At 34.2% G+C, this 12767-nt stretch overlaps 1 protein-coding gene and 1 non-coding gene across 2 annotated transcripts in view; one reads left to right on the forward strand and one right to left on the reverse strand.

The window, feature by feature from the left end:
• CRISPLD1 (cysteine rich secretory protein LCCL domain containing 1) overlaps window positions 1–12767 on the reverse strand; it is a 43541-nt gene that overhangs the window by 14574 nt on the left and 16200 nt on the right. The window contains 5 exon segments of the mRNA XM_006185862.2: window positions 11–151; window positions 1865–1965; window positions 2833–2948; window positions 3981–4113; window positions 4464–4582. Coding sequence (XP_006185924.1) covers window positions 11–151; window positions 1865–1965; window positions 2833–2948; window positions 3981–4113; window positions 4464–4582 — 610 coding nt within the window.
• TRNAA-UGC lies at window positions 10706–10778 on the forward strand. Its single transcript has one exon. It is a non-coding gene; the product is annotated as a tRNA-Ala (tRNA).

A 12767-nucleotide genomic window follows, 5' to 3' on the forward strand; every position in this document is an offset into this window, starting at 1 on the left:
GAGGTCTTACACATTTGCTGTGTGCTTATGACTTCGTTTCTGTTACTGTCATCTGCTCTTGTCTGGATGTGGGTCTCGTGGATGTGTGGCTGCTGCCGTTCAATCTCATTTGTCTCTTCTTCTCGACGAGGGTAGTAGCTGTCTGATCCTTCTGTTAGAGAGAATGGATTTAAGAAACATGAATCCAACCTAAATGTGCACAAATTATAAATAATGCTATACCTTTATATGCCTGTTTAACATTAAAAACATTTATACACCTGTTTAACATTTGAAAAAGCAGTACTGTGTATTGACACAGGTTTTGGCTTAAGGTGGTGCCCTTACATACTGCATTGGAGTAAATAAACCACGTGCATCAAACTTTGAGCCCTTGATTAATTTGTGCTCTCATTTAGCTACTGTTAAATGGAGTCATTTCTAAATTTTGCTTCTATTTTAAAGTTATATCAATCATTGGCTTTCACCATAACACCAGGAAGTCTACACAGTGACCTAGTAAAGTCGAGGCTTAGTGAATTTGAATTTTCTTCTCAAATGAAATCATATTTTCAGGAGGATCACATTTAAAATTTTCAAAAGGATCACGTTTAAAATTCTCCTGAAAGGAAATTCAGATTGGCATGCTGTTCTTATTTACCACACTATCAGGTTCCATGGAAAGGTTTCTTTGTAGAAGGAAATTCAATGTGCAGAAATTTAAACGTAACAATGGAAAATAAGCAAACCTTGAATGTATTAGTTTTTCCAGGTTGGCTTATATCAAGGGCTTGACAGGGCATATCTGGCATATTTTGAAAATGATTTTCATGTATGTCCAAGAACTCAGAATCCAGAAAAAGGAAGTATGAATTCAGAGGAAAGTCAGCATTAGTAAAATTCTGTGGTCACTGATGAGAGAGCAAGCAGGTTGGAGATTTGGGGGTAGAATAAATGGAAAACAGACTCACACACGATGAAAAATGTTTTCAGAAATTAAAAATGGCTCATGTAACAGTGAAATATATGGTTACCTCTTGGCTACTTATTATAGCTAATGACCATTTAATCATTAAGAGAAAAAAAGAGACATCTCTTTACGAGTACTGAAAAGTGGCTGCATTTACTCATATTTTCTAATACACTTAGTCTGCATTAATCTTCATTTAGTCATTATTAAGAAAAAAATAGTACAAGGGAGTAAAAATTTTCATTTGAATGGCCAGTGAGAGGGTGACTCTCACAAAGCTTTGTCGGGTAAATTTTAGCTTCATGTGCTATAAACAGAACACCATATTTACATTTACTTTTGAGGACATTAAACGCATTTGAGAACACTTTTTCCAGCAGTTTGTAATACTGCTATACTTTTCTTGTTCTTTTGGCAATGAGAAATTGTGTGCTCTGCAGTAAGAAGCAGAGAATTAGTATAACTCACTGGGCATGATTCAGTAAGATTTATGGATAGGTACTTAGGCAAAAACCTTCAAGGTGCTAAAAATAAATTGTGTTAAATTTCTAAATTCTTCAAAAATGATGACACTTACAGAAATAATTCTAGTCAACACTAAATCAAGATGGCTTTCAAAAATAGTAATATACTTGTCACTCTGAGATAATTTCCAAGTAGAATTAAGTGGTTATCTGGAATATATCTTAGTATCTTAACATCATGAAACTTTCCTTCAAAATCACATTGGTATAATAGACTTAATGTTATAAATACCTTAAAAATATTTTAAATGGCTTCAAAATATTTGAAATACAAGTGTGAGGACTTTTCATGTAATAATTAAATGTGCTTTTGTCTTTTTAAACTCAAATTAATGCAGAATTTGGATTAAAATATAAATCAAACTGAGTATTACAACACAATAGCACATACCTTTGTAGCACAGATTTTCTCTGCAGCCTCCTCCAAAACTAGGCGGGCAAGCAGAGCAGGGCCGGCCATGTTTGTAGGGGGCGTGGCCCCACCAGTTTCCCCTTAAAAAGAGAATCCACTCTAGTAAGAGGTAGCTATTTTCAGTTTCAGTTTTCCGCCCCATATTGTTTTCCACATTTAGAATATTTTTGGAAGAATGATGTAGCAATCTATTTTTAAACTTAGTAACATTGAGATATCACCCTTAACCTGTTAGAATGGCTATCATCAAAAAGAACACAGATAAAAAATGTTGGCGAGGATGTGGAGAAAAGGCAACTCTCCTACCTTGTTGGTGGGAATGTAAATTGGTGTTGATGATAGCCATTCTAACAGGTTAAGGGTGATATCTCACTGTTATTAAGTTTAAACATAGATTGCTACATCATTTTTCCAAAAATATTCTAAATAATATACTATGAATATTGTTTAAAACTACAAAATCAAATTTTTGCAAAGCACAAATTTTCTGCTTTGGGATATTCATCTACATTCCATTTGTTTTAATAAAAACAGATTTCAGACTTACATTTAACCCTACGTTCAGTTGTGTAATATTTTCAATTAATTACTTGAATGGTCTTTACACAGGTGAAAATACAATTCTCAGTCTACAGTTTTTCATCTCTAATAAATCCAAATTATTGAATATTTACACAATATAATAGTGCAATAAGTAAAACTGAAAGCCTAAAAATATGACTCCTGTCTTTACAAAGATTATATTTTCAATTTTCATATTCCTTTTAAGCACTGATTTTATGCATGAGGCAACTGTAACTGTTGCCATATGAAGTAAACTGAGTTAGAACAATGGACTTTACTTGATAATCTACAAGGAAAATGAGAAAAACAAAATCAGGAATATAAAGTTACTTTTATGTCGTTAAGAAATATTTGCATATGGAAGCAGTACTTTGTCTACTTACTTTGGGGAATAATTGCACACTAAGTAGATAGCTTTGGGCCAGATCTGCCCCCAGATGTTCATGTTTTGGCACAAGTTAATGGCACAGCCTATTCGGCTACTTGTCGCCCACACCACCTACATTAGAGAAAAGAAATGCTCAGAAAAGTAGGCTGAGACGAAGCAAGACAACAACATGTCCAAGAGAAAAATGTATAAAAGCGGACTCAAGAAACAACATGTATCATTCAAGATGAAATGAAGCAACATCAAAAAGGATATTTTTCCTGACACTTTGGAAAGTATTTAATTTAAATTAAAAAAAAAAAAAAGAGAGAGAGATCTATAGGTAAACAACTGTATCCAGATAGAAAACATAAACATCTTATGTATGACTCAGTAATTCAAATGTTACATCCTCACAAACCGAAATGCTGTATGAATTTTTCTATGCAGAAACTTAGCTAACAAAGGAACAGAATTTCTCATCTTAAAATAGAAAGAACCAGAGTAAAAGTTTAGGTGTTCAAATTTCTTAGACAATGTGACATTTTCACTGTCACTGCTGATCTTGATCTTGTCCCATGCAAAGGCACACAGAGCCATTTGTCTGCTTTCTCATCACTAATAATCAGTTATAGAAATTCCAGACACTCAGATCTGTGGTGAGCTTTATCTGGTCAAATCAGCCCTTAGTTGTCTGATTTAGAAGTCTAAAACATACCCAACACCAAATGTGAACATTGAACATAAAAAAGAAAGACAAATTCTGCACACATGTAAATGCTGAATGCCATGGTAAATAAAACTATTCTTTATTCTTTGGAAAATAAAAAAAATAAAGACACCTGACCTCAAAGATGGTAAATCTCTCACCATTTGAATTTATGGGGGCCATATTAAAAATGTTTTATATCTAAAATCATTGAAATAACATATTTTTAAAGAAAAGTCTGGACTTTTTTTCTGATAATTATTTTTATTGTTCATAAAAATTTGTAAGCCTATTCTACATTAATCAATACCTATGTAAGTTTTTTTTTAATAACCACACCAAATGACCTAAGACAAATGTTTAGTATCCTAAGTTCCCACACACAAAAAAGAAAACTTTGTTAGTTTACATGAACTCAACTTAAAGGAATGAAGTATAATGTACCCAAAACATACCTGTGTATAATGAGTACATACAGGACCGGAACATCTGAAGGGACAATACGGGTTGCATTCGTGTTCGTATGGGAAGCTAAAGTCTCTTACTTCATCATACCATGCTTGTACATGAAATGTTGGGGGCCTATATCTATTTGAAAGAAAATAACCACAAAGAGCAAGTAAAGTTGGAGAAAATATAAAATCAAATATTGCAAAAAAGATTGATAAAGTTTGGTAGAGAGGTATTTTTATGTAAGTTTTAATATTAAATACTTCTGCACATTACATCACTAATATATCAATTATTTAAAACAAAAATAAGTTTAAAATACTATCAATCATTGTAGTATGACTTTTTTTTAATCATTATTTGTCTTGGTGTGACTGCTTGTTTTCCTTTTAGGCACTAAGCCTTTGAAAACTTACAATGAGGCATTAGTAAGTATTTCATCTCAAACACTTATGGTTTCAGAAACAAAAAGTTACATTTTAAGCTACCTTCCCCAATGTGCTCCCAAATTCTGTCCAATTGATGGAAGCAAGCTTGCAGGTCCATGTTCCCACAAACAACTTTCAGCCCAGGATGCTGCAGATCTTTCCAGTTCTGCATCCCATGTCTACAATTTAAAACAAAAATAAAATACAAATACAAACGCATTATGTACATGTAAAGTTTGGACATTTCTTTAGAATACAGTGATACTCAGTTCTTTTGTTTTCTCTCTCCTTACTTCTTTGCAAAGTCTGCATCTTAGTCTCAGTTCTCGCCATCTCTCACATAGGTTTTTGCACTAGCCTCCTGATTAGTCTCCTTGTATCCATCTCTAAGCCCTCCAACCTGCTCTACAACTGTTTAGAATTGCCTAAGTGGATACAAACATGCTTAAGTGATTCCTCTATCTAAAGGCATCCAGCAAAACCCCGTGTACATAAAGTCCAACCAACATTTTGGTCCCACTGTTTCCTGTCATAAAACATGCTATTCCTTGCTCTTGCTGGTATTGTTTCTTCTGCCTAAAACATCATTCTCCCAATTATTTCTCAGATAGACCCTTACTCTTCCTTCACAATCTACCTTTATATATTCTCGACACACTTTCAAGTCTCTTAGATGTAAGTATCCCCTCCTTTGGGCTCTTTAAGCTTCGTAATGCTCCTTTGCTTTAGCAGCTACTACACTGCAATGTTAGTATCTGTCCATGTGTCTCTTTCCTGGGACTGTGGGATGCTTGGAGGCAGTTATTTAACTCACACCAGTATTTTCAGCCTATTATCTGTGTCTGCCATATGGACAAGGGGGTTAATAAATGTTTGCTGACTATACGAATGATGAATGAATCTGAATCCTGTAAAATGTAAAATTAAATGAGAGTGATTAATTTGTAGTTTTAAAATGACTTATAAAGAAATAGTTAAAATTATATAATTATTATTTCATATGCCTTGGGTTGAATATTCAATTTGTTAATTTGAAAAGCAAGCAGTACAGTAAGTGTGGTGATCAAAACAAGAGAGTCGGGTAGAACTGGGTTCAGTCCTGGTACAATTACAGGATTCTGGGCATGTGAAGAGGATAAAAAATAGTCCTGGAACTAGGAAATGAGGACACCTGAGGTGATAGCAATGAGACTAGAGAAAAGCAGACAGATTGAAATAATGAAATCCTAATAATAATTTAGGAATTTAAATTCCTAGAAGTTGATGGATGACTGAAAGTAGGTGGTGAAGGAGGGGAAAGGTGAAGACTGATGAGGTCACCGAACTGTGAGAAAGAAAATACAGAAAGAGAAATGGATTATTGTACTAGAAGTGTATGTCTGTGTATTTTAAGAGTGATGTGTGAGGAGTCTGTGATACATGCAGTATATATGTCAAGTAGGGGGTTCTGGGGAGAGAAATATGCTCTGAAGATATGAAATTTTGAAGTGATTCACTCAGAGATAAATTTCTTCAGGAAGATGATAGAGAATTAGAAGAGAAATGAAAAGAAAATTCTGGGGTTATCAAAATTGAAGGTAAGAAAAAAATGAGCTAGTAAACTTAACTAGGGGAAATGGTATTGGACAGGTTAAGGGAAAACTGAAAGAGGATTCAATTACAGAAGCAACAGGACAGAGATTTCGGGAGTGGAGAGTGGGCAACAGCCCAAATGTTACAGAGAAGTTGAAAAAATGAGGTCTGGAGGTACTAATTTATTACTAAAAGCAATTTCGGATCCATCCTCGGTAGAAATATCACAACACAGAGGGTTAATAAGTGACTGAAAAGAGAAAATGGAGAAAGAAAATGTGAAGAGGAAGAAGAGAAATGGGCAGCTTCAAAAGACTGGACGCCAGACTAGGGAGAATTTGACTTTCTTTGATTTTTAAAGGATGGAAGAAATCTAATCATGACTATAGGACAAAATGACAAGACACTAGAAAGAAAGACGCCCCCCTCAAAAAAAAAAAAAAAAAAGGTGTGTGTGGGGAACAGAAGTGTCTTTATTCTTCATATAATCTTTTTATAACATTCCTCCTCATTCAACTGTGGATCTGAAATATATAAAATCATGCTTTCAAAGCCAAAAAGTTAAATTTATACAAAATTAGAGTAAGTATATTTTTATTATAGTGCATCTTCATTATCTAGCAAAAACACACAAAAAAGTGTGTTTACATGCTACTGAAAAATTAAGGGCAGCAAAATAAAAAGTACCTGGTTTTTATGAAAATTTGAATTTTACTTTGAATTAATATCAAATGTGTAAGATGACTGGTTTTGTGGTATAGACATCAAGAATGCATGCATGCTCCATATACTTATCAGATAAGCACTTGATTTGCCAAATACATACTATTAATTAAATTCATTACTTAAATTAGACCTATTTTTATAACTAGACTTTACATAATTATGCAAAGGCATGATTCAAGTTGCTGTCATTATTTACCCAAACAAATTAGGTAAGAAACAGAATTTGGCTGAAGTTTCAGAAAATGAGCAAGATGCCAATTTCCTTTTGTATCCAAAAGGCTGGGGAGATGGTCATCTCTCAAAAGGAAGCATGTTTCCAGGTAGAGTTCCCTGGAAAGTCAGTTGTCCTTAAGAGACAAACTTTTGTCTTCAATCTTGGAAATCAGATTCTTGGTTAGTAATTTAGTCATATGCACAGTGAAACCATACTTCACGGGTTTCTAATCTAGCAACGTAGCAACCTCTTAGTCAAAGCGCAGCCAGGAACCATAAGAAAAACATAAACATTCCTAGACGGCAAAAAAAAAAAAAAAAAGCCTTGAAACCATTGGAATGGTTTTAAAACACTCTTCCCACAAAGGGTGGAGTTGAATTCCCTTCAGTTTGAGCTCGATAGCGACTGTCTTCTAATAAACAGAATGGCACTGTGAGACTTTCCAGGCTAGGTTAGGAGATACAGCCTCTTTCTGATTCTTTCTCTTTTAAGACACACATCTTAACAAATCTCAGCCAACAAATTAGGAGTTCAGCTACCCAGAAAAGGTAGCTGGAAAAATAATACGGGGAGACCACACAGAGACAGAGACAGATAGAAGAGGGGTTCCTATTGTCTGAGTTTTCCTAGCCCAGCCACGAGAGCTGTGGGTTTGCATGTCCAGGTCACTGCAAACGAGTGAGACCCAGGGCAAGAACCTCCCAGCTAAGAGAGTCCTTAAGGTCCTCATTCAAGGTCAATTTACTCTTGTTTTGCACACAATGCTACAACCTTAGATGTCAGTTTTTCCTACAAAATTGAAGATGGACCCTTTTTAGAGAAGATATACGACCACTTCCAAATTCACAAATATGTTGTATTTCCAAAGTTTGTTTATATACCTGATGTGTAGAAATTGGAATAAAGTCTGAAACATATCATTCAAATACTTAAGCTAAGTTTTCTTATCTGTAAAATGTGTCAGTTGAAATAGATGATAACTCAGGTCTCTTTGAAGACTGAAATTCAATTACTGAGTCTATATTATGGATAAGCTGTTTTTACAGCATGACTTGTTTTCTATTTAATCCATTAAAAATGGGAGGTAGAGCATAGCAAATGAACTATGATAATGCTAAAATAGGGACATACATTATTCTACTATGAGAACTGAGGCAGAGGGCATGCAATTAAAATTTGCTACCAATATTTAATAAATATTAGTGACAATTTAAAGAGTAATTATTTAAAAAATCTAATCAAGCATGTGGTGTTTAGGTCAAGTTCAATAATACGAATTAAGAACATTCTTTAAAAAAAAAATACTGAAAATAGTTATCCTGGAAGAAATACTATCATAACATGACAACAGCACAGAATGTATATTTTTATGCTACAACATAATATTTCAGGTTTTAAGACTGGCAATAATTCATACCCATCCCATTTAAATGCAGGTTACTCTCTACAAATTTCTATTTAAATTCAGGATTGTAAATTAAATCAAGATGGCCTAACTGGCTTCAGTTTTTCTGTCTGAACTATTCACCCAGGCCTAATTTAAAGCTAAGCCACATTTAAAATTACCATTTCTTTATAGAATGGGTACTTGAGGTGTGCAGAAATAAAAACCACTCTATTTTCCAACTACATGCGTAAGCTGTTCCTTCTGAGAACACAGCAGAGCCTTCAACTGAAGTTTTATTACTAAAAGAAACATTTAGCATAATATTAACATACTTTGTCTCCAGTGATATTTTTCAACCAGTTCAACATAGAGGCTCTATCATTTTCTGTGTGTGTACATAAGAAACCTTGAACCTTGACAAAGGACTTTCAAAAGTAAACCTAGAAATATATAGTCATTTTAGAACTAAAACACTGTACTTGTAAAAATCAAAAGTTATGTAGCTCTCTAGACATGTACAGAAACAAGTACATGATTGCTATCCTTTGTGAGATACGGACAGCGTACACAATTCATATTCCTGCCAGAATGCCTGTTATCCTGTTCTAATAACAGTCAATGACAGTTGCAAATCACTCAGGAATGTAGTTTTTAAGAGTTACTATTGCTAGCTTACCAGAGGTTGTATCACCACACATTAGGCAAAAACAGTTATTAGCAGTGTAACTCTTTCTTTCTCTTTGATACTGAGAATAGTTTCTCTCTTAAAAAGGATTAAATATTTTCAAATACATTTTCTTGACCATAGTAAATTTATATAGCTCTTTCCAGAGTCAGATAATTTTAAAATTCATGTCCTGGGAATCACTGATTCTTTCTAGCTTCAAAATTATTATTGTAGTACATTAAGCAAGAGTTGAAAGCCAATGTTAATTAGTTACTAAGAATTTGTCTGAAGAGCATTTTCTTATAACTGAGACTTCAAAAATGTTAGTACAAAAATCTAAAGAGAATAGTGGGCTGTTTTTCCAAATAAAAGTCAAACATTTATTTCACACAGAATATCTAACGTTAAAGAACTTTTTAATTATTATTTTAGATTGTATTAAAGAATATAGAGTAAAGATCTGTGATACTATCTGCTTGGTGCAAATCTGTGTAATTAGACTCTTCAACATAAATCCTCGAAGATCAGCGGTAGGCATGGAAATGATGGACTTTGTCCAAAAAGTTATTGATAAACACTTATTGGTGAAGGTAACGTGATAATTAGTCTACCAAAGGAAATACTCTAGGTAACGCTGAAGCTGTTAAGTAGTTCATTTCATATAGTGATATTCACTAATGAAAAAATTTATAAGTGAATTAAGAATTTTCATTGGAAATTGACCAGCATGATCTGACACTTTTAAATGCACACAGAAATAATCTACTGACTGAAAACCCTCATATAGTTCAATAATTGTTAAATGTCATTCTCAGCAGGGGGAAATAGGATTGTATGACTTTCTACCATTCTAGAAAACCAACATTTTTTTAGCCCGCTCAGGTCTGAAGAAGCAGCTGAAGAAAATCAAAGGCATATAGAGCTATCTCTTCCTAAACACCACGTTTAAAAGATAATTCTTGCCCTGCCATAACTTTTGGAAAAACAGGTTTATAAACATTCATCATACGTCAAAATAAAATCCCTCAGAAATCACTGTTGTGTTTTCCTATTTAAATCAGAAAGTGCAACCCCAAAATCTGATGGAATAAGCTATCAACGTGATCCTCTCAATAGCAATAACTTGACCTCTAAGAAAGAATTTGTTTCTATGGAAGTAACACACTTGACAGTTCACAAGACTTCAGATTCAAAGTCCAAATATAATGCCTCATTATAAAATCTTAGCCACCTTCTTTTTCCTCTGTTGGTGGTATTATCAGAACTATACTAGAGAAACAGACATCAATGAAATCAATCAATCAGTCATCCAATCTATGCTAAAAGAGTGCAAGATGTTTTTGTGACAAAGTCATCTGGCATCAAAAACACGACGGAAAACAGCCGTAAATTCATTCCTCACAACTCAGAAATTACCTCGGGTGTTTAATTTCCGTGCTTCACCTGTTTTGAAAAGACTTTGTAGTTGCAGGGAAAAATGCACCAGGGTCAGGTTTCAAAAGGAACACCTGTGTTTCTGGACAGAAAGGCTTCGCCAAGTATTGAGAAAGTAGCATTACCTTAGGGCAATGCACATATTAGGGTCTCCTGGAAATTAGAGAGATGTGAGGGAGATGTGGCAGTATTTTACTTAAAATCTACTTCAAAACAAAACCTTAAATTTTTTTAAAAAGTAATAACCTAACAATTTAAGGAACTACCTCTTCTTTTTAGTAAAATTAAAATAATTGGGGGGGGAGGGTATAGCTCAAGTGGTAGAGTGTATGCTTTGCATGCATGAGGTCCTGGGTTCAATCCCTAGTATCTTCTCTAAAAATAAAACCTCATTATCTCCCCTAGCAAAAAAGAAAAAAAATTAAAACAATTTTTGGAATGGAAATTTAATGTGTGGATAAACTCACAGGATCATTTTAATTAAACCCATTGTTTCAATACTATACAGACTGAATGCATGATGTAGTGTAGATTATCCTCATGAGGCAGCAGAGACATTAATTCAACAAAATCCTTACATTTCCACAAAATGTAGTCTGATTCATATCTTGTTTCCCTGCCAATGCCCTCCCAAGCCTGGTCATAACTTACCTACCTCACTTATAAACCAGCCCTCCTCAACACGGGCCCTCTACTGCTGACTCTCTAGAACTTAAAGTGCTTGGAAATCACTACGAGATCTTGTTAAAACGCGGAGTCTGACTTGGTAGGTCAGGAAATCTAAAGCTATGACTTTTCTAATACCCAGTACCAGAAATATACACTGAATACCCACAACAGAAGAAGCAAGGTTATAGTACTTGGCCGTTCACATTTCTTGGCCATTGAATCCATCAGAAATTTCCCCCCTCAGGACTGTTCTTTCTCCCCACCCCCCTCCTTAGTTAGTGAAACTTTATCCTTTCACTGAAGTTCTGTTCACTTCTCTCGCTTCTTGGAAGTCATCCCAACCAAAATACACACTCCGTTTATCTCACCCTTCTCTGAACTCTCTCAAACACGTAATTTGCCAATTACCATATGGTCTCCTAGATCTGTTTCTACTGCTTAATTCTCAAACTAGAAGTTTAAATCAAAAACTGTGTCTCATACTTTTTCTGCATTTTCCAGGTGACCTAATGAAAAATTTGGCATGTAATACGTTGCCAGTATGTACTCACTGGTATCTCTAGCGTCACAGCTGGGCTTGGCAGTAACTTGGATCAGGGATACAGGGACCTAAACCCCCTAAACCAAACATGCATGTGTGGTATAAACTCAAGGTAAAAGGGTATTCACGACATACCGAGGCTAAACAAAAGGTAAATTCTTGAATAGTTGAACTTGGATTATTTTTGTAAAGGCCATAACTTTGTATTGACTTTGTGATAAATTTAAGGCTATAATGTTTTCATTATTTTTGTTGTCATTTAGGAAAGAAGTAGTTAATCCTCCAGACTACGATCTGGATGTTTACAGAGACATCAGTATTTAAGGAAATGTTTCAGTAATTTAGAAGGTACAGTACCATCTATCAGTTCTTTAAGTCTTGATCTATGGATATTGGGTCAATGTACAAAAATGAGCACTTATGTTTTAATTTCTCTGTAACATAAATTTAGATAGATACACGATAGATCTAGAAGTCAAGCCTAAAAAATCGATGCTAGGAAAGATAAGCTCTCATAACAAATCATCCTACATGTATTAGTTTACAAAGTTGAGTATCAAAATGAAAAGCATCAAGTTCTGAAGTAAATAAGATATGGATTGCTTTTATTTATTGTACTTGGGGATATCTTTTCAATTTTCAGAAAGAAAAAAGAGGTGGGTTAACAAATGAAAACTTCTTTTTGAGAAAATTAGTAAAAGATAAGGTTTATGGACAAACAGAAACCGAAACATACAGTTTAACATGATAACTTCAATTTAAACCAAAAGCCAATATAAGAAACATTTAATTGCATACACTTACATACTTTTAATGAAAGTACTATATTAAGTTGTTGACTATTCCTATATCGAGAATTCTATGTTAAAGTTTCACTAATAATTCCTGCTTCAAGAACATTAAATTGTTATACCTCCAAACAGTCATTGAGAGCTATGTAAACCATATGGTTTCCTGTTTTCCTTGGCTGCTAGGAAACTCATAGCTGGTTAGGAACCACAGCATGCTCAATCAGATGTTCAGGTGTCCCTTAAAAATATGCTTATAAATTTGTCTTCAGTGACCAAACAATGACTAAAATGATGATGTAAAGAAATATGGTTTTCCAAAGTCTTTCTTTGAAAATTTGAGAAAGAGTATTGTGTTAAATATTC

The sequence above is a fragment of the Camelus ferus genome, chromosome 29 (assembly GCF_009834535.1).
Source record: "Camelus ferus isolate YT-003-E chromosome 29, BCGSAC_Cfer_1.0, whole genome shotgun sequence".
In the NCBI taxonomy this organism is placed as follows: Eukaryota; Metazoa; Chordata; class Mammalia; order Artiodactyla; family Camelidae; genus Camelus; species Camelus ferus.